The 21,973-nt window shown below is 55.4% G+C and overlaps 1 protein-coding gene across 4 annotated transcripts in view; it reads left to right on the top strand.

Moving 5' to 3' along the window:
• The window catches only part of SDK1 (sidekick cell adhesion molecule 1), an 876,890-nt gene that overhangs the window by 836,343 nt on the left and 18,574 nt on the right, over window positions 1–21,973 (top strand). For all 4 annotated transcript variants that reach the window (XM_048224631.2, XM_057314981.1, XM_057314983.1 and 1 more), the window contains 5 exons: window positions 792–929; window positions 7,150–7,311; window positions 8,173–8,298; window positions 17,774–17,938; window positions 20,910–21,047. In XM_048224631.2, the coding sequence (XP_048080588.1) occupies window positions 792–929; window positions 7,150–7,311; window positions 8,173–8,298; window positions 17,774–17,938; window positions 20,910–21,047 (729 nt within the window). The remainder of the gene's footprint in view (window positions 1–791; window positions 930–7,149; window positions 7,312–8,172; window positions 8,299–17,773; window positions 17,939–20,909; window positions 21,048–21,973) is intronic.

Raw genomic sequence — 21,973 nt, 5'->3', positions numbered from 1 at the left:
GTGAACTTCCCCGCCAGGGTGCTTCATCTCCTGGGGACGGGGACTCCCAAGCATCACGTGTCCTTCCCACAAGATGACTGACCAAGGGCTGCTTCCTGGGGGCCTTGTCCAGCAGCTGGGGAAGGGCCATTTCTGGAATCCCAGCTGGGTCACCTGTTCCTCCCCAGGGCACCGGGGACCTGGCAGGTCACGGGGTGACTGGAGAGAGTGCCGCCAGGAGGGTGGGTGGTGCTGATTCTGGGGGTCATCCTGGGCACCAACACCCCCACCACGGAGCCCAGGCAGGGGGGCGGCAAGCAGGCTCCACTCCCTGACCACACACCTGGCCCTCCACGCCCGTAGGCAGCTTCTCCCACCCAGGGTGACACACTGGGCCCCCCTCTCCCCAGCCCCAGGGTGAAGCCCATGAGGGCCACCCCTCCGCAGGCGAGGGAGGAGAGGTGGGCGGGTCGTCCAGCGGCCCTAGTTGCTGGGAAATGAAGCCATCGCATTTTACTCTGCACCTCAATCTATTAGTCATCTTTATGCCTTTGTCACTGCGTCTCTCAGGCTCCTTTGTGTTTAAACCCCATCGTTTTCTCTGCTCTTCTCGGGAGGGTCCAGTTTTCTGATTGATCCTGGGAAGTTCAGAGATGGTCAATAAATCTTCCTTTCATCCCGGAGCGTGGAGACTTTTACTGAGTTGAAAATAACATCTAATAACAGTTTAATTCTATGTGGAGGCATAGACGTGTATGTAAATGATCTATAAAGGAGCTTGCTGAAAGTCCCTTTACACTCTGTTCCTCCAGCTCCTGGGACCCCCAGCTTTTTGGCGTTCTCAGAAATAACCTCTACCACCCTTAATGTCTCGTGGGGTGAACCAGCAGCAGCCAACGGCGTCCTGCAGGGCTACCGAGTGGTCTACGAGCCCTTAGCACCCGTCCAAGGTGAGACCCGAGGGGAGCGCGGGGAGGGTAGACCTCACAGGGGCGCACACGCCACTCCCCAGTCTGCAGGGCAGGGAGCCTTGCCCTCAGGAGGCCTGTGAGCCATCGCAGAGCTGGGACCAGGAGCTCTGCGCCCTGGGCTCAGGCACAGCCCTCCCCCAACCAGCTTGCATTGGGATATACTTTGACCTAAGACATTTCTCTCCTGTTTCTGCTGTGTCCTCACGGGGAACCACTTGTTAGGACCACACGGAGAACATAGGCCCATCAGCTTCCGTGGGCATCCTAGGAGAGGCGCTGACCACCCAGTGTCCTCAGAGATTTTTCTGGGGACACCCTTCATGCGTTCATTCACTTGAGTCTTTATTAAGCACCTGCTGCATGCCAAGTACTGTTCTAGATGCTGGAATCTGTAGATTCGGGGAAGCAGGGATCTTCACTGAATTATTGATCAAGATCCCTGCTTCCCAGAATCTGTGAATTTGTATTCCATCGAGGAGAGAAGCAACACACCCGCCAACAATCCGCAACGTGATGGTGACCAGTGTGGGGAGGACCCCAGCGCGCCGAGCTCCCAGCACTGGGGGAAGGCCTCCCGGGGAAGCGCAGCAGCGCACGGGCCGCTCGGGGTGGGGCTCAGGGTCCTGAGGCCAAGCCTATGGAGTGCGGAGGAGGTCATGGGAGAGTGGCGGGCCAGGTCACGAGGGCCGGGTCACTAGGGCCCTGAGAGGGTCTGGCTCACGCAGACCAGGGCCCCTCTGGCTGCAACCACAGTGTCAACGCCGTGGGATGAAAAGATTGATTAATCTGCTCCACAAGTCCAGGGATCAATCAGAAGCCGCACAGACCCTCCAAGAAGAGCAGAGGAAATGTTTACACACACAGGAGCCTGGGAGACATAGTGACAAAGGAATAAAGATGAATTCTCGATGAAAAGAGAAGATACAGAAGCTTCTGGGCGGAAGGGAGTGCAGCCCCACACAGAGGCCAGGGCCTGGGGAGACCAGTGGCAGCTGCAGCACCTGGCAAGGGGCTTGGAGCTGGAGGTCAGGTGGTGAGGAGTCGGGACGGGGGACGCATGCGTTTGTGGTGAAGACTGCACGCCACATGGGGAGGGGGAAGTGACCGGAGTGCGCGTGGGCTCTGTCATTGGGCGGCGCTGCCCCGCCCCTGCTGCATCACTCCCTTGGCACTGTGGTAATTTCTCACATACCCGTCCCTCCTCCCCGCTCACGGCTGACGTGCCCTCAGAGGGCTCCACAGATATTCTTCCTCACCTGCCATGTGCCCAGCACCGTGCCAGAGAAGGGAGACGAGCCCAGGGTGGGCTCCCCCTGGTAAGATGCACAGCCAGACGGTAAACATTATAGATTATTTAATGTCTAGGAGGAAAAAATATAACCAATACATCAAATAATATTGGCACTCCATTTAAAGCCGTGATAAAAGTTTCCTTTTAAAATAAGTACATTCAAGTAAAACGGGGTTGATTTGAAGAAAATGTAAACACTAGATTTTATGTCATCGAATCTAAAATGCCATTATTGACTATAAGATTCATTGTTATTTTATGAAGTGCTAAGAAAGAAAAAATGCTTGCAGTGAACTGTGGCCCAATACGTTTGCATCATCAATCCCAAATCAGAGATGTAAAAACATGCGAGAAGGAAGTCTCAGACCACTGACGCACTTTGGTAAATACCCGTAGAGGTCGGGCAGGTGTACAGTTCGAGAAATGGTGGAGGGCCCGGCACTGGGCTGTGGAGGCGGGGTCATGCCTGCTGTGTTCTTTTCAGAGCCAGGTGCCTGTCTGGGGACCAGGCGGCCTGGGGCACGGCGGGGGTTGGGGTCCCAGCAGCACAGGCATCGTGCCGTGTGGACAAAGGGCAGAGTGCCACTGGACACTGTCCACCCTGCTGCCCAGTACTGTCTGCACACACTGCCAGGTGTGCACACACCGGCACACACACAGGTGCCGTGAGCCCGTCCTGCAGACGTGTTAACTAGTACCACACAGAGGAGAAAGGACTGCCAAGAAGCACGGTTCTGAGCCACCACGGAGTCCCTCCTCCTCGAGACAGTGAGTCTTTCTGTATTTCCTCAAATAAGTGACTTATCCAAATACATGCGTTAATGGGTTTGTAGACTCTCTAGAAACTCCATGGCGGGCACTCCTGGGCCTGGCACCCGGGCTGGCTCCCCTAGTCTTGTAAAAAAGCACTTGCCATCCAAGCAAGACCATGGCCATCGTCCCCACCTGGTCCAAAGCCACGGCGGGCCCTGCTTCTCCATCCCCCGAGCTCCACAGTCCCGATGTCCCAATGTCCTGCTGGCTCACCACACGTCTGTCCCCACGGCCTCACCTCACCTTCCAGGGAGATGGTCCTGCACGTGTGGTTTCCCTGGTGCGGTCGGGGTTGTGGTCCCATGACCACGGCAACGCTGACATCATTCACACGACGCCAACTAGACAGGCCGGTGCCTCGTGTGCAGCTGACACGCAGCTTCCTCGGTGCTCCCTGTAAACAAGGCCCCACGATCGGAGGTGCGATGACACAGCTCTCTCTACAGACCAGCCCATGCGAAGCACCGACGCGCACTCCATCCGTGTCCTCACATGGCTGCATGGTGTGGTGGCTGCTTTTGCTCGCATCTCATAAGAGCTTCGAGCCCTTGAGACGGCCGCCTGGGGCTACAGGTGGGGAATGTGGACATGCGTGGGGTTTGAACCCAGGCAGGCTGGATCGAGGGCCACCGCGATAGGGAGACATCCGGAGCGATTGCACTTCTGCAGGTAAACACACCGTGAAGGCCACAGACAGGAGTGTGCGGAGCGGTCACCGAAGCGTTTTGTGGCTGCCTGTGGCGCCTGCCATTCTCCCTCGAGTGACAACAGGTGGAATCACTTGGTGGCACCATTTCGCCTCTTCCTACAAGTAATAAGACCGTCCATCACTGGCATCATCTCTTCCGTCTGTCGGGAGGGCTGTTTCTTCCCACCTTCCTGGATCTTCCTGGCTTTGGCAGCGAGCGTCATACGCTCTGAAATCAGGGCAGGAGGGGAGCTTGGCAGCTCATGCACTTCCCCAAAATCTCGGGGCGCACAGAGGGCAAACCTCCTCAGGTCCCCTGGGCGCTCAAGAGCAAACCATCCAGACCCCGACACTTAGACCATGTTGGTGGCCCAGGCACATCCCAGACACACTGGTCCCTGCTCATCCATCGCGTGGCTGGTCCAGGCCTGGGGCTGGTGACGGGAAACATCGAAGCTGCCGCTGAGCTCCAGGCTTTCCGTGAGTCCGAGGGTCCTCCGTTTCAACTGCAGACCCCATCCTGAAACAGCACTATCCCCGCTCCAGCAGGGGGTGAGGCCGGCCAAGGGCCCCTACATCCTCCCCACGTCCTCCCGCTTCCCTGGCCACCAGCAAACAGCCTCTTCCCGAAGAACAGAGGTCACCAGTCCTGTTCCTTGGTGCCGCCCTGGTTGACCCTGTGACCTTCTGGGCATGTCCCTGCTCACGAACATCAGTATCAGTTTGCAGGATCCCACTGTGTGCCTGCCTGGTCTGATGGCATCTGCCAGAGCCCCTGGCTTAGCCAGAGAGCGGACACTAGTCCTGGCCCCTTCCAGCCCAGAGGGGAGCACAGGCCAGTAAAGGGCAGGAACTCGGAGCAGGAGAGGCTTGCCCGTGGCCTCTCTCTGCCCTTTGGGGCATTTTGACCTGGGGCTGGCGAGGGGTGAGCAGAACTGTCAGTTGTACAGAGGACAGTGTGTGCTGTTATATAGTGAAAAGGACCAGACGCTCAGGGGTGAGGTCATAGGGGCTGAACAGAAGGCAGTGCTGGGGAACACACACAGCGCAGCGTCCTGTGCCCTGTGCCTGGCTGAGGTCGGATTGCCCAGCGTCTCCGGCGGGCTCGTCCAGCCCTCGCTGTCCCACTTCCATACCCAGATCTGTCTCTCCTGGGGGCCAGTGGGATGGCGGGCTCCTCTTGTCGCTCCAAGAAGCCTTTGTTGTGTCCCCTCCCCTAGGGCAGCTGGCACCCCGCTCAGTGTGCAGGCCTCTTGAGTGGGGTCTCTTGGAGAAACCCAGCCCCTGCCCCCTTCACACTGGATTCGGATTTCCAGCAGGGAATCGGGAAACTAACAAGTGGGTCTCTGAACAATTTCCAGTTCTTCCCAATGCCCCAGAGTTGGAGCTGCAAATGTAGTGAAAACATCAGGTATCTTTCCTGGGGGGCCAAAGTCATACTAATTCTGCGGTAATGCCAGCTCTCTTGTGAAGGTTGCCGAAGACATGACATGTGTGTTTATACACAGATGGGGGAAACTGTAAAACGGTGATGTCACCTGGTGGTGATTCCACTGGCTGCTTTCCTGCCTCCTCGCCCAGGCCCTGGGTAGCGCCCGGGATACATGCGGGCAGACTCCAGGCCGGCCTGACATGCGTCAGCCCAGGCCAAGGGAGCAGAGAGCCCAGCAGCCTCCCCCTGCCAGCAGGCCCTGGGCCGACTGCATTGAGAAGACAGGCCCGGTGCATCCCTCACCTCCCCAGGGCCAGTCCCCTGGTCACGGTGGGGAGCACCAAGCCACGCAGAGCCTGGGCCACGTTCTTGGGGAACAGATTTTATAGCACAGCTACTTTCATGTTTTTTAAAATGTTTTAAACGGTAGTATTCTATGCGATTGCACCCCGGGGCTTTGTAGAGCAGGGCAGAGTTTAAACATTGACTAAATAAATAAGATTCTGACATGGTTGAGATGCAGGGGAGGTCGGACTAGCTCTACCTCCTAGTGGGATAGAAGTCACGAAATCTCTACATGGGTTTGTTTCTGCTCTGGGGAAAAGAAGGCATTTTTAATTAAAAAATAAAGGGGGGGGTGCTATCCAGAATAACTTTATATCCAAGAAGAGCCCCTCCGTTTGCTCATGATGGTCATTGTGGGTGCAAACTGTCACCCTGAAACCCCTTTCTTGAGCCATGCAAGGTGAGGGCAGGCTCTTGGGGCAGAAATGGGCCAAAAACCTCCAATTCGGAGGTCACTCAAGCGCAGTCAGAATCATTCTGAAGTAGTTTGGAAGAGAATCATTCAGCTGAGTCAATGTTATAAAAAAGGCATAATATGAAAACAGTGAACCAACCAGAACATATTTGGACAACTGCAGGATGAGACATTGGCCTTGATGACTGAAGGGTGAACCCATTTTGTAGTAAGAATACACTTTGTGGGGCACTTCTGAGGTCAAGGCCACACGAGGATGAAGGGTGGGGCTGGCACCAGCCGTCCACACTGAGGGCAGGCCCGGCCACAGCCGCCCTGGGCTGTCCATTGCTCTCCTGACGAGCTCTGCTGACACCGTCAGAGGGGCCGCCTCTTCCTCCTCCCCCTGAGGGATGCCCCATAGACACCCTTGTGCTGAGAGCTCTCAGAAATCCTGAGTCAAGAGCTTACGAGACTTTTTTAACACATCATCTTCAACCCCATTTCCATCCTGGAAAATGCTGCATTTGTATAATTTTCACTATGTGTCTTCTTCCCCAAATGTTAAATCTCAACTTTTTCATTACATGTGATACAACCAACACTTTCACTTCGTTTATGTAAGTGAACTGTTGTCTGTCTGTCCTCATAGTTCTCCAAATTAGGGCATTGATATTTGCAGTGATGGTCTGTCTTCATCCTTGCTTGAGGGTCCAAGGATCAAGTTCTCACGAGTGGCTTGGGGGTCTGTAGGCCACAGGTTGGCCAACCCAGTGGGGCTGGAGACCCCTCTTGGGGGAAGCCCATCTTATAGCTGAAACGAAATCTCCTTCCTCTTCTTCCCTAGTCCCTTCTCCGAAGTCGGGAAGCCGCAGGTCACTACGCAAGCAACTGAGAGCCTGGTGCAGCTCAGAGCCTGCGGGGAGGGGAGCCTGACCCCGGTGCGGGAGAACGGGGTGGCCTCCCTCGCACAAGGCGGGACTCGTGGGCAGCCTCCCCACGTCACTCCGTGAAGCTGGCTCTTCCCTTTGCCAGCACCACTTATCAGACTTGAACACTAATTATACTTATCTATGCTGAAAATTGGCTATTACCACCACTTAAACTCCTCCCAATTGTAAGAAATACTTCCTTAGCAAGCCAGGGACACCGTCACTGTTGTCGCGGGGAAATAGCTGGTGCTCATTGCTCCTCTGACACTGTCCCCCTCCTGGCCTTTGCTCTTGATGGTTGCAGGGGTGAGCAAGGTGGTGACGGTGGACGTGAAGGGGGACTGGCAGCGCTGGCTGAAGGTGCGCGATCTCACCAAAGGGGTGACCTACTTCTTCCGCGTGCAGGCGCGGACCATTGCCTATGGGCCTGAGCTGCAAGCCAATGTCACGGCCGGGCCAGCCGAGGGTAAGTAGAGCTCCGCCGAGGGCCCCGTGCCCGTGCCGCGACAGTGGCTCACCGCATGTCCCATGCAGTCAGGGGCCCGTCCTTGCTGCGGGCCAAGCGGCTGTGGCCCACTCAGAGCGGGCAGAAACGCAGAGGCCTTTTGGCAGCATGGGTGTCTTCAAAAGCATATGCTAGCACCAGCTTCTACAGACCGACTTGTTAAACAGAGATGAGCCAATTCTTAGGTGTTAAACATGTAACGTTTAGTGTTGTTTTCTGGAAAAGCTTAGGAGAAAACAAGTCAATTTTTTAAAGGTTTATTTACTTACTTCTGTGGGGGGCTGAGGGAGGGGGACAGGGAGAGAGAAACCCAAGCAGACTCCACGCTGAACGTGGAGCCCAGCTTAGGGCTCAACCTTCACGACCCTGAGATCATGACCTGAGCTGAAACCAAGAATCAGACGGCCAACCAATTGTGCCACCCAGGCGCCCCAAAAACAAGTGAATTTTTGAAATAAGATACACAAGGGAAGTGTGAAGTGTCCACATCCTGCTGAGGAGCCCCAGAGCCTCCCACTTACACTATCTGGGCATTTGTTTACATCCCTAGAAAGTTGAGGGTGTCCAAATCTAGGTTCACAGAGGGCCCGCTACACGCCAGGCACAGTCCTGGGCCCGTTGTGTGGCTCATCTCTGCTCACGTCTTCACCTGTGAGGCCAGTGTAGCCTTCCCACGTCTGGGATGAGCAGAGTGTGACCGGGCGAGGCTAAGCCATCTGCCTGGAGGAAGGGACAGGGCCTGGGCAGGGCTGGCCCCACCTGTGGGATGAGGAGCCCCCCAAGTGCCAGTCTGCATCCTTCCCTGTCTCTTTTATCCCACAGGCTCCCCGGGGTCCCCCAGAGATGTCTTGGTCACCAAGTCCGCCTCCGAACTGACCCTGCAGTGGACCGAGGGAAACGCGGGCAGGACGCCCACCACCGGCTATGTCATTGAGGCCAGGCCCTCAGGTAAGGGGCGGGGCCGGGGCACCTGCCAAGCTTTGTGTCGGAGCCCTCGGCATCCTTGAGGCCTTTCCCTAATGATGCAGAGATGAGGACAAGTCGATGAAACTCTAGGCGCGTCTCTGCCTCTCCTCCGTCACTTTGCGGGCATGAGATTCTCCGTGTTTCGCCACAGTATGTGTCCCTAGGAGAGGGGTCATTGTCACCGTCAGAAACACGTACCTGCAAACTTAGCGACACTTGTAGATACTTCCGACTCATGAGTAGGATCCAAGAGTGTTTCCGGGGGCTCGCGTCAGGCTCTGCGTCTTTGCACCCAGATAGACAGAGTCCTGCTCCTGTCTGATCACAATGAAGATTCCTATTCACAGTGAAGCCCACACATCATCTGCCCCCTCTTTAGACTCCTGAAAATGAAGTCTAAGGTCGGTCCCCTACCCTGTCTGTCCTAAGAGGGTTTTTGCTCCCTTCCTCCCATTCAACGGTAATAACTAAGCATGGACATTATTGGAAAATACATTTTGCTGCATCGAGCTGGCTATTACTCCCTGGAGCTAGGGGGTGTCGCCAAATGCAGCGAACACTGAGCACGTCCACTGTGAAGTCAGGGGGTGGCACATTTAATCATGAATATTTGAGCATGAAAATCCACGGTGTGCCAGGGCTGCGTGCAGAAAGCGCGCCGCCAGAGCCCGCCCACAGCGCTAGGCATCACTGTAGTCGGACGGTTCAAGAAGCCGTTGGGCCGAGAGGGAAGGTCTGTGGCATTGCATTCGTCACTGTGTCGGACAAACTGCCCACCAAACTGCTTTCGAGAGATTACTAGTTACAAGCACCTCCTAGAAACTTCTAAGTAGAAAAACCTGGTGCCTGAGACCAAAACAGCATCCATTGAAGGCGATAGGATAAATTCTTTGGCTCAAGCAATGGCACATTCAGCGCGTCAGCCCGAGAGATCCTGGGAGCTTGTGTTGAGCCAGGCATTCGGTCTGTTCTGGAAGCGGGGGTCTCAAATCGGTGACAGGCCTTCTGTGGCCCCTAGGCCCCCGCCCCGTTCCTCTGAAAGCAGGCGGCCCCGAGAGCAGACAGCAGGCTCTCTGCTGAGGACGTCCGATTCCTGAGCACTTTCCGAGACCACAGGAGCTTGGAATGCGGGCCCGGTGAGGTCTGGGCCCAGCCGAGGGCCGTGGAGACCGCACCAACCCCAACGGAGCAACTCGACGCTTCTCTCCCCGAATCTAGGGAAAGCATTCATTGCAAAGGTTACTTTGTGAGACTTCAGGCCCAGCAAGGGGCTCCTGAGAGAATTCGGGAGATCCGTGGGCATCACTGACCCCTCACTGAAATTCAGCCTTCCCTTCCCTCCTAAACGCGGGCATGTTCGTTTACTCTGGCTGCCGTAACCATGGACCCCACGCTGGACGGCTCCACTGCGTGCATGTCCTGTCTCCGTCTGGAGGCTGGGCCTCCAAGGGCGCAGGGGGTGGCATGGTGGCTCCTTTGAGGCTGCGAGAGGGGTGTCTGTTCCAGCCTCTCCCCCGGCATCGGGTGGTTTGCCCTCGATCTTGGGTGTTCTTTGCCTTGGGGGGCATCACCCCCATTCCTGCCTTCTCTCCCTGGTGCCCTTCTATTCTTGTACCCGAATTTCTCCCTTTTATGAGGACACCAGTCATACTGGGTTAGGGCCGCCCCTCAAGACCTCATCTTGACTAATTACATCTGCAAAGACCCTATTTCCAAATACGGTCACACACTGAAACGTTGGGGATCAGACCTTGAACACGTGAATTTTGAGGGGACGCAATTCAACCCCCCACAGTAGGTAGGAAACCACAGATGAGCTGCAGAGCCCGTGGAATTGCCAGCAGCAGAAATCACACTGCTTGGCATCCCGTCCTAGCCGCGGGCGCCTCTCAGCACGGCTGACCTCGTCATCCGAATGCTCCCCAGGCCTCCTTACCCAGCCCAGCCCTGGCATCACGACACTCACTGAAATCCAAGCCTGTGCATCCCATCTTCCAGAGAACCACGTAGTCCAACATGTCACCCAACGAAAACCACGCGTGACCCACACGGTCTGCAGACCTGGGAGACGGGGCTGCCATGAGCCTCCGGTCAGCTCTGCCTAGTTACAGGCATTAACAGCACAACTGGCTTCCCTTCCCGTTTTATTTTATGCATCTGAAGCCATCCCAAGAAGGTGTTCCTTCGGAGTCAGCATTTTGCCAAAGGGTCTGTGGCCCCGAGAGAAGGTAAGAGGCCTTGCACTAGAGGACACACACACACAGAGGACCCCTGCCAACTCCTTTCCTTCCACCGAGTGCTTGCTCCCCGACTAGAGTGTTAAGAAGCCCACGGATGCGTGGCCGTGAGAGGACAGCAGTGGGGTCCCTGGGGTGATGGGAACACTCTGTGTCTGGGCTGTGTCAGCGTCATTCCCAGCTGCAATGCCGTGCTGGGGTTTTGCGAGATGAGCCCGTTGGCGGACACCGGATAAAGGACACATGGTTTCTCTCTGCATCATTTCCCATAACTGCGTGCGGTTTACAATTATCTCAAAATAAAAAGCTCAGCTTAAGATTTAAAATATATAAATCTATTTATCTATCTATTATCTCCACCCCACGGATGGTGTCCTGTTCAGTCAATCTTTGGAAGGAGCATTTTCATGACAGAGATCAGTCGTGGGGAATGGACCACGTCAGCAGCCAGACACGGGTGTGTGGGCTCGGAATCCTAGCAGTGGAGAGCACGTTCCAGCACTTTCTGAGCAAAGAGAAGGTATTGATTCTCGGGCTTCTCATCGGGTTCTCGTATGCACATCCATCCACCCTAAGGAAGGAAGCGGGTTGCCTGTTGGCAGAAGTGCAGCTTTGGGGAGTCCAGACCAGGACGCCGGCCTGGGCCTCAGCCAGGCGGATGCCTCCTGAGATCAGCAGGACCCTGAGCTCCGCCGGTTGGTGCCGCGATGTGGAAACCGGCCCCCGGGGACTAAGACATGACAGGAGGCTGACCTGCAGGACACTGTCTTGTTCCATGAGCGCTAAAGATTTCACCTCCACTCTGTTCTGCTGCAACCGCTTTCCCCTTGCAGACCGTGGCCCAAACCAGGGCAGCCGCGGGGCTCGCCGTCTCCCCGTGGAGGGGCGCCTCCTCCCTCCCGTGACGGAGGCCAGCAGCAACTCAGAGGCAAATGAAATGCTTTTATGGATTGTCAATATTTAAACACCTTGCTGGTGCCTCAGGGCTTTGGATCTCAGCTGTCATCTATTACAGGCCTCATTACACAAAACATTAAACGCTCTATCTTATTTTCTCCACCGAAGCTCTCTGGCAAGACTTTCTCCAGGCAGGGGAGTGGTTTTCGAAGGGAGCAGGGATCTGGGAGATGGGCCCAGGTTTTCATGAGGAGGCCCTATTTTTGACAGAGTCCAGCCGGCACCTGCGGGTCCCTCACCACCGGGTGTCTGGGGAGCCTGAGCCGCTTTGCCCTACGTGACCCCCGGGCCCCTGCCTGTCTGTCTCCCCACCCAGCCAAATCTCCGTCTTGCCCCCGGGAGGCAGGTGGCTCGCCAGCTTGGTGGCTGGTGCCAAGAGGTGGCCAGCGGGCTGGGGCAGGTGGGGGCAGGTGGGGGCAGGTGGCAAGCAACCTCTACCTCTTTGGCATCCTCACCGTAACCCCTACAAATTCTGCAGGATCGCCCCATTGCTGCCCTAACATGGAGACAGAACCCAACAGCAGCTATGAGATTAGCTGGAACATAGACTCTTATTCCTGGGAAGGATGGTCAGTGAGCACGGACCCGAACAGCCTCGCCTAAGATACATGTCTCTGGTTGTGCGTATGCTTCCTCCCAGTCAGTGTCGCAAAGTTCCCTGGAAGGCCGTGGAAACTATGCAGTGGGCTTATGCAGATGATTTATTTACACAAATTATCCCAAGGCATTTTATTGTGTAGATCACGAAACCGAATTTACATATTTACACAATAGACTGGAATGGCACTAAAGGAACTATAAATATATTTTCCTCTCCGAAGCAGCCATGAAATTCATATTTAGGACGTACCCGGCGCAGGCAGCCTTTTCCACAAACAGTGTAGTTAGCCCGGAGATGAGAGCTGGTCAGCCGGAGGGCAGGCCCCTGGTCCCTGTCCCTGATCGCGACCCCACCCCACCCCCACCCGCATCTCCCAGCTCCCTCCCTGCTCATTTTGTTCATTTCCGGTCTTTGGCCCTGGGACTTTGAACAAAGAAGAAAATCAGTCTTTTTCCTAAGGTTTAAAATCCGTGGAAATCCCCAGGTCAGCCAGTGCGGCAGGTCCGAGCCGCGCCGGCCCGGCGCTCACCCCTGTCCTCCTCACTCCCACCCCGCGCCCGCCTCCTTCTGGGCACAGGCATCCTTTGCTTCTAGACCATCTCATTTCGCCTCCTGCCTTAAACCAGGAACAGGTAAAAGGTGTTTGGGGGTTTTTTTCTCAAGGGTATTGAGCCTCGCGTTTGAGCCCCACCTGCTTCAGCTAGATTTCGGACCTCACCGGACCACTGACACAAAGAGAAAAGGCAGTGTTTAAGAAATAAACAGCTGACAGGCCTCCCTTTGCTCCGAGCTGCAGGCTGACAGTCACGTTGTCGGTTGCGTGAATTAGTGGAACCAGAAATCTGGGGCCCGTGAGTGACAGTTTCATTCAGCATGGAGACCCTGTTTAATTGTCCATGAAATCAAACTTTTGTGTTGGCCTGGCGTCTGTCTGAGTACCTGCAGCACACAGCTCGGTTCTGGGCGTTCAAGGGATAAATTGAGCGACCCGCGGGTGTGCCTGAGCTGGGCTCCGTCTCAATTCAGAAGAGAGGTGTTCATGTTTCCAGGTTTATTAGGACATTGTCTGGGAGCAGATGTGCCTCCTACCGCCGGGCGGGGGAGAGGCGGGGGCTGCGAGATGAGAACTGACGCGTTCTGTCGGCTGCGGGCAGGTCTGCTCTGAGGCAGCGAAACCTATTTAGGTGGGAAAAGGGTTGTTTTTTTTTTTTTAAGATTTTGTTTATTTCTTTGACAGAGAAAGAAAGAGAGCACAAGAAGGGGGAGCAGGAGAGGGAGAAGCAGGCTCCCCGCTGAGCAGGGAGCCCGAAGCAGGGCTCCATCCCAGGACCCTGGGATCATGACCTGAGCTGAAGGCAGACGCTTCCCTGACTGAGCCACCAGGCGTCCCAAAAGGGTTCTTTCTTTAAGGACCTTTACTATAAGCCTCTTCCCTGTGTTTAGGACACAGATACGGCAGCAAATACAAAGCAAAGAGTTCAGATTCTTTAAAGAAACACCCAACCGCTGAGGAGCCAGACTGTGTGTGTGGCTTCTTGTCACCTGCCCAGAGGCTGGCAGGACTTGGGGTGTGTGATCACTGGGATCCCTTTAGGAACATTTGCAAAGTTCATCTCTCGGCGGTGTCCCACCTGCTTACCTTGTGGCAGGAGGAAGAGGGGGCAGGCCCCACACACAAGTGTGATTTGGGCTCACTCCCCGCCCTGGACCCCCCTCCCACAGACATCAGGAGGTGGCCGGCCCAAAGGTCGAAGGTTGACAGTACCCCAGGACTTCTAAGCCCTGGCGCCATCAGTGGACTCGGCACCAGGCCTCAGTCAGGCAGGGATGCGGCTTTGGAATACATTTCAACTCTTCTCTTCCAGCCCATCCTGGGTTTCCCAGGAGGATGATGTAGGAGCTCCCCGAATGGGGCTGGGAGGCCAGGCTGGGGTCCCCTGAGCCTCCCGGCGGGGGCGAGCCTCACCTGGGGTCTGAGCGTGGCTGAATCGGATCCCCAGAACGGCCTGTACAACATGCACCTCCCACATGTTGACTGAGTTGGGAATCCGACGCTGGGGATTATGCCAGTGCGCGGAAAATCAGCTGCACAAACCTCATTATAGCTAATAGTTCTGTAATGTTATCTTCTCCCTAATTTGTAGAGATACTTTTCTCCATCATTGATTTATTGAGATATTTAATGGCATAATACAAATGAGAAAAGCAATCCGAGGTGGAGACAGAGTGGACGCTTCAACAGCTGGCGGGCCTTTAGGTGATGGCAGAGGAAGGGGAAATAATTTTTATTCTTCGGTAGCAGGAAAGCATTACAGAAACGTTAGTGTAAAAGACACTCAGAGAACCCACTCCAGAAGAGTTCAGACCTACTCAGAACAGTCTGAGAATTCCTCTCACGCTTAGTCCCTTAATTGCAATGGCTTAAGCAACATTCATTTTAAAAGAGCCTATATTTTTTTCTTTAGTCTCTTTTACAGCATAAAGTCGTCTACCCTTTTTTTTTTTTTTTAAGGTTTTGTTTATTTGAGAGAGACAGTGGTGGGGAGGGAGCAGAGGGAGAGAGAGAATCACAAGCAGACTCCACACTGAGCACAGAGCCTGACACGGGGCTCAGTCCCACAACCCTGAGATCATGACCTGAGCGGAAATCAAAAGTTGGATGCTCAACTGAGTAAGCCACTCAGGCACCCCTTGTCAACCTTTTTAGAGGAAAACACTGCACAATTCAGTCAACATGTAAAGCCCTTCGAATAGTGACTTGCTCATAGTAAGTGCTAAATAAAATGGTGGTGGGTATTTACTAGAAGCCTGCCTGTGCTAGGCCCTGCAAAGGGCTATGGAGACACATAGATGGATGGGTAGATGGATGGACAGATTGCTGGTGGATGGATGGAAGGAAAGAAGGAAGGAAGGAAGGAAGGAAGGAAGGAAGGAAGGAAGGAAGGAAGGAAGGATGGATGGGGAGATGGATCACATCAATGGATATTCATTGAACTCTTGAAACTCTCGAGGGCCCAGTGCTGCGGACAGGTTAATGTGAAGGAGTGCTCAGGAACCCCGTTGGTGGAAGCAAGTGTCTCTTGCTGGAGTGTAGGAATGAGGCCAAGAGGAGTCTGAAAGGGAGGAATGACCTCATTGATCTGCCTCCACCCCCTGCCCTTGACTACGAAGTGCTCATCTGAACAGAAATCTCACCTGATTTCCCGATGGGCGAAACGGGGCCCAAGCAAAGAGTGAGCACTTCAGTATCTGTGGAATGAGCATGTGGGTGGATGGGAGGCAGAGGAGGGGAGAACGGGGCCACGGGGGCTCCCGAGGCACAGGGAGCAGCTTGTGCAGAGAAAATGCGCTCTCCGTGCCCATTATTCCCTGATCATTCTTGTGCAAAACTCTGAATGAACATAGACAGCAATCATTCCATGTGCAAACCTCCATCTGTTAGGGCCGGAGGGGGGAGGCTAGAAGCTATGGCTTGCCATTTTGACATTATTAGTGGCAATAGGTACCTTGGTGAGAAATGAGCAAAACTGTGAATATTTGGAAATAAATAATCATTGTGCTCTTTTTCTGCCTGTGCAGAGATTTGTACCTTTAAAATCTCATTCACATCCGTTCCTTCATTAACCTGTGGCTGTAAGGACTTAATCGGTGCAAACTCTAAATCCTATGCAAATACAGACTGATACACTAGCAATTTTCTTTCTGTGTACTGTTGGGCTAATCCACTTGAGCGTGTCTGGTGTTCCGAGGTGCGTGATAAGGTTGGTGCCAGGTAGCGCTCAGCTCCCCGGAAAGCTGTCCGTGCGTGTGCATGCATACGCAAATGCGCCTCCCCTCTCCAGATCGCCTGCTCTTTTTAAAAGATCACATACCTGTGCCTGTAAAAGAAATTATAATTCATGATGGATCAGTACTTCAAATGCACATTTTGGGCTCTGAGCCCACTTTCTGCCGAAGCAACTCCTTCGAGATTGGGTTTATATATACACTGCTTCCTCCGTGTACGACACTGTTACAAGCACTTTATAAATATTACCTTGTTTAACCCTCGAAGCAAGCCTACAATGTAGACGCCTTTGTTGTCACCATTCTGCAGTTGAGGCCCAGAGAGGTTGGGTACTCTGCCTGAAGTCACACAGCAGCGGTGCGCTAGGGCCAGGCTTTGCACCCACACTCTCTGGACTCTGTCCTCCTCCAGCCACGGTGCTGTGCTGTCTCTGAAATTTTGATGACAGACATCGCTGATCACGTTCCCTTGGCCCTGTTGGTGGACGCCTCAGAATCAGATTCTGAAGAAGCATTGGCTTCTTCCTATCTCTCTGCATCTCGACTTTCTGGCCTTAATTTCAACTTTATGAATGTTTTCCTACATGTCAGGGTTTAGATAAATTCGATATGTATGTTTATTGTGGCAAAAATATATAAGATAAAATTCACCATTGTGACGCCTTGTAAGTGTGCGATTTGGTCGTTAAGAACACTCACACTGTTGTGTAGACATCACCACCATCCGACTCCAGAACTTCTTCATCTTCCCAAACTGAGACTCTGTCTCCATGAAGCCATAACCCCCTCCCCTCCCCCAGCCCCTGGCACCACCGTCCACTCTCTGTGTCTGTGAATTTGATGAGTCCAGGGACCTCCTAGAAGTGGGATCACACAGTGTGCATCCTTTTGTGTCTGGCTTCAAACTCAGCATCACGTCCTCAAGGCTCATCCATGTCGGAGCAGGAGCCGGAATCCCCTTCCCTTCGGAGGCAGAATGATATTCCATGGTGCAGAGGGACCATATTTTGTTTATCCGTCTGTCTGCTGACGGACCCTTGAGTTGCTTCCACCTTTTGACTGTTGTGAATAATGCCATGAACACGGGTGTGCAAGTATCCGTTCCAAATTCAGTATGTGTTTGTGTCATTTACGCTTGTATTTGGCAGCCCCGGGGCAGAGGTTAAAAAGCAAACTGGGGTTAGGGCAGGTGGGCCATTGCTCCACTCCAAAGGATGAGCGAAGTGGAGGGCAGCTCTTGGGGGGTCTGGTGTGCGAGGTTCGGGCAGAGTCCCCAGGGTGAGCCAGTGCAGACCCCGACCCCCGCACCTCTGTGCCAGCTGTCACAAGCACCTTTCCTACTGACGAGCCGGCAACACGTCTGCCCACGGCTGTGTGGCCGTGGCGGCCTTGCCACGCTGGCAGCTGGCTGGTAAAACATACCGTCGTGTAGTTTTCCTTCTGGGCTGCTGGGGGGATTGTCATCTCCAATTAGGATGGTGGGACAGGTGGTCCAAAGAACCCAGAACCTTGGCCGGTGTTGTGCGGGATGAAGGGTGACAGACGGGCGGGCCAAGGAGACAGGATCCTGGAGTTGGGGAGGGCACGGCCAGCCAGAAGGGAAGCAGAAATCCTCAACAGAAGATGACATCACGTCAGAAACCAGAGGGAGGCCTGGAGTCCGATGGGACCCGATGAGATCCGATGTTGAGAAGAACATTCAAGAACACGAGGACTGGCCTCCTCCCTGGCTGCTGGCCTGTGCAGCACACCCCGCCTCTGGCTCTCACATCATGTGCCCTGGGCAAGGGCGGCTGTGAGCCCACAGCAGGGCAGGAGCCGCGTCAGAGGCGGGAGAAAAGCACCCCTAACCTCTGCTCTCATGTCGTTTCCCCAGACGAAGGCCTCTGGGACATGTTTGTGAAGGACATCCCCCGCAGCGCCACATCCTACACCGTCAGCCTGGACAAGCTCAGGCAGGGAGTGACCTACGAGTTCCGGGTGGTGGCCGTGAACCAGGCAGGCTACGGGGAGCCCAGCAGCCCCTCCATGGCCGTGTCAGGTAGGGAGCCCTGCCTGAGGAGGGGAATCTCAGGGCGCAGCTCTTCCCTCTGAGGGAGGAGGGGACGTCTTGGAGCCGTGGTGCAAACGAAGAGGCCAGCGCCCGGCTCCGCGCAGGCGCCAGCAGGTGGGGGCCCAGCCTGGAGAACACGGTGCAGGGAGAGCGGTGTGCCCCTGAGCCCGCACCACCGCCTCCACCAGGCCCCTAACTGTCCCCACCATGCTGCGCTTAAGCAAGTCTTAATTTCTGTATTATGTTTTCCTAATCAGAGACCCAAGCAGAGTCAGAGCAGTCAGCTTGAGCTAAGCAGTGTGCCCTCCAGGGTAAAGGCTGCCCCCAGCCCAGTGCAGCCCCAGCCCCTCCTGTCAGCTGAAGTCTCCTTACTGGGCATCCTTGTGTGAAGCTGGAAATGGGAGTATCGCCCCGGCAGCCACGGGGGAGAGGTGTCTTAGCACCCGACCCAGGTTGTGTCTATCAGGGCCTCCCCCGAGATGGCTGAGGGGCCCACGTGTGCCCTGGGCCAGTCGTCACCCTGTACGATGAGCACCCCGGCTCCACTCTGGGCAGAAGAGGCAAGGTTTCTTTCCCAGAGCTCGTGGGGTGCTGATGACAGAGTAGCCACCCTCACCCACCCTGTGGCAAGGGGTGTAATAGATGGGGGAAATCAGGAAGGGCTTCTTGGAAGAGGGAACATGCATCTGGGTGGTGAAGGGTGCACAGGGGCAAGGACACAGGGAAGGGAACAGCAGAGACAAAGTCCCGGTGGTAGGACCGTAGGCAGGGAAGGGAGGGGAGGCTGGCCTCAGCTCCCCCTACACCTGGCCTTACTGAGGTTGCTTGGAGGACGCCCCTGTGGGACCCTACCCAACACGGTGGTCACACGGCCTGGGGCTCCGTGGTGGATCTGCTGGGCAGCAAGGGATTGCAGGGAACAGTGGAGGTGATTTAGAAAGGGAGCTGGCAGCCCACTGCAGGCAGGGGTGTGGGAAGGGGGATGGGGTGAGGGCGGGGCACCGGCGGGGCGCAGGCGAGGCCAGAAACCAGAGGGGCGTCCCTATGACCAAGAACACGTTGCACTTGCCGGGAATGTAGATTTTTTAAGCTGCCAACTGCTGTTGTTTAAATCAAAAACACCTTCCATCCCTCTTTGCCATGAATTTGGAGGAAGGACAGTGTCTATGGGCCGGCTCACCCACGAGTCCTGGCGGCTCATGAGGGGGGTCTGCCAGAAGGAGCCCCAGCACGCCGCGGGCTTGTGCAACAGGAAGACTTAGAAAAATCAGAATGCTCTCATTTCCTTCACTTTTCTTATGAAAAATTTAACATACCCCCAAAAGAGAGACTAGAGTCAGGAATCCCTGGGTACCCATCACCCCAATGGATCAAGTCAAGGTTTGCCTTTCTCGGTTCCTCCGTGGAAAATCCACGTAAAGCAATCCAAATGCACAGAGCCTTCTGTCCCACACGCAGGCAGCTGGGGGCAAAGGCTGGTTCCTGCAGGAGAACACAGCCCCCTACCCCTTCTGCTCATGGGGCCCCCGGCTGGGCCGTCCTCTGAAGCCCGCTGCACCCCCTTGCCCGCTGGGGGTGCGGGCAGGACTGTGGTCAGCTTCCTTCATCCTTCAGAGCAGATCTGCGGGGTCCTTCCCCAGGGGAGGGGGGTGGGGTCCCGCGGGCACCCGGGCCTTTCTTTTCCATGCCCACCTGGGTGCTCCGTTGGGATCTGCTGGCTCAGTATATGGAGCACTTAATGTGCAGCCTGAGAACCACTGCCACATTTTGGATTCAAAATGCCGCCATCTCCCAAGAAACCCTGTGCTGTTGCATTATCCAAAGTCGGTTCCCCTCTTTCATCCCCAGTGTGCACACATTTTTTCACTCATCCAGTGAGAGCTTTCACGTAAGGTAGATGGGTCTTCTGGGGGCTTCAGCAGCTGGGAGGCGGACCATGGCTTCCTGTTAGCGTCCGGTCTGATGCCTCCCAGCCAGCTCCCCTGCAGGGGACGGGTGGAAGGCGCGAGCGGGACCCCGGGGCCATCCGGCGCCTACCAAGCAACAATTCCCGTGTTTCTGCTCTTAGTAAACAGAATTAAACATGAGCAAGAAGGGTATCCTTCTTCAAAGCAACTTTCAAATGAAACTTTTCTATTCGTTTCTCAAAAAACGTATCTAAAGATGGGGCCAGTGGTTCTGGTCAGTTTTGCTGGAGGCAGGAGATACAGCACAGCGCAGCCCTTGGGGAGGCCTGATGTGGCAGAGGCCCGCGGGAAGTACTTGCAGCAAGAGGTCTCAACGCAGGTGTGGACGGGATCCAGCACCGAGTGGGAGTGAGCAGGAGTCAGCTCACGGGGCTCCCGGGCTTGGACTGTGCTCCAGGGCTAATGTGGGGCTACCGAAGGCTTTCGGGAAGGGACGGTTCGTTTCCATCATAGGAAGATCACTCTGGCGACAATGTGCGGAACAGATTGGGGGGAGGGGGTTTGAGTCAGGAAGAGGTGAAGCCACCGGAAGAGGTTGTAGGGTGGTGGCCGTGGTGCAGAGGGTAAGGGGCCCCAGGGGCCATCTGGGAGGGAAGCCTGAGCACTTGAGGATCGGAGGACGTCTGGGTATGTTGGTCCTTCCTCCCTTTCCCCAGGACAACATCTGTAAGCAGATGAAATCAGGGGACGTAGCGTGAAGGGTGGTGTGGGTGGGCAAGGACAGGGCGAGCTCTGGGAAAGGGCAGCGAGGGCGCCAGAGGGGCCAGAGCCGGTTCCCACAGAGGAGCAGCCGCCGAGGGGCCCATCGTGCCCGAGCTCGTGTCTGGGAAGCTGGCCCATCAGCCGCCCTAACCCACACCAGCCGGGTGGGAGGGGGCTTCATCTTCCCCGCGACTCGGGGCTGCCCGGCACATCCTTCCTCCCCACCCCGGGCTGCGGGCAGGTGGCAGGAGTCTCCATCACCTGTGACCATGTGCTCCTGTGCCCTTCAGCTCAAGTGGAAACCCCGTTCTACGAGGAGTGGTGGTTCCTCCTGGTGATGGCGCTCTCCAGCCTCATCGTCATCCTGCTGGTGGTGTTCGCCCTGGTCTTGCACGGGCAGAACCGGAGATACAGGAGCTGCGGCACAGGTGGGGTGTCCGCGTCGCGTTCCGCTTGCCCGTGGGCGATAAAGCAGGTGTGGGGGACTGCCCCTGGGAGGCAGCTCCGTGTAGCAACCAAGCGCCCTTGGCAGCCCGGGGTTCAGGCCTGGCTCCGCCCGCCAATGAGCCGTGTGTCTTGGATCCGTCACGTGGGTGGTTTTGGCCTCCCTGAGTCTGTTCCCTCATCTGCACCATTGCCCAAATGCAACAGTATTTTTGAATATGACACGGAAAGCATCCGACATCCGTACGACTCAGTATCACGGGCACAGTGAGCAAGGCGCGTCTCAGAAACGTTGGTGTGGCTCCTGGAGCCACGTGTGGAAACACGCTACCGGTACAGCCATAGACCAAAGTGTGTACCTCGCCTTACGCCCGCGTTCCAGCTCCGAGCCCTCTGACGCCCAGCTCACCTTTGCACTCCCCAGCATAAGCTCCATGCCTGGCATACAGTAGGTGCTGAGTAAGTGTTTGTTGCTGCATGGATCACCCACATCAGCGAAATGGACAAATGAACATGGGGCAAAGCTGGACTCTGTTTATAGGAAGGTCTGCAACCACCCAAATGAGTGGAAGTTTCTAGAAGACAGAATAGTGGCTGTCTCCTGGCAGAGAAGCATCAACAGAGAAGGTCCGTGAGGGAACCCCTTGGGGCTCGGAGAGTGCTCTGTTCTGTATCTCCAGCCAGTGAAGGTTATACACATAACAGACACAGCACCCCGGAGGCCTAAGATCAGTACACTCCATCCATTCTATTCTCCTCAGGTTTTAAAAAATTCTCGTAATTACCCATGAGACCCGTTCTTTGCACCATCGGAACATAATTGTGCTCTGGGTGGTGGTGTGTCCCCCCCAACACACATCTGCACAGCTGTAGCTGGGCCACGTGTGTGACCACCTCTGTGATGTCACTG

Source organism: Ursus arctos, unplaced genomic scaffold (genome assembly GCF_023065955.2).
Source record: "Ursus arctos isolate Adak ecotype North America unplaced genomic scaffold, UrsArc2.0 scaffold_2, whole genome shotgun sequence".
NCBI lineage: Eukaryota > Metazoa > Chordata > Mammalia > Carnivora > Ursidae > Ursus > Ursus arctos.
This window is presented reverse-complemented; position numbering and strand designations above follow the sequence as displayed.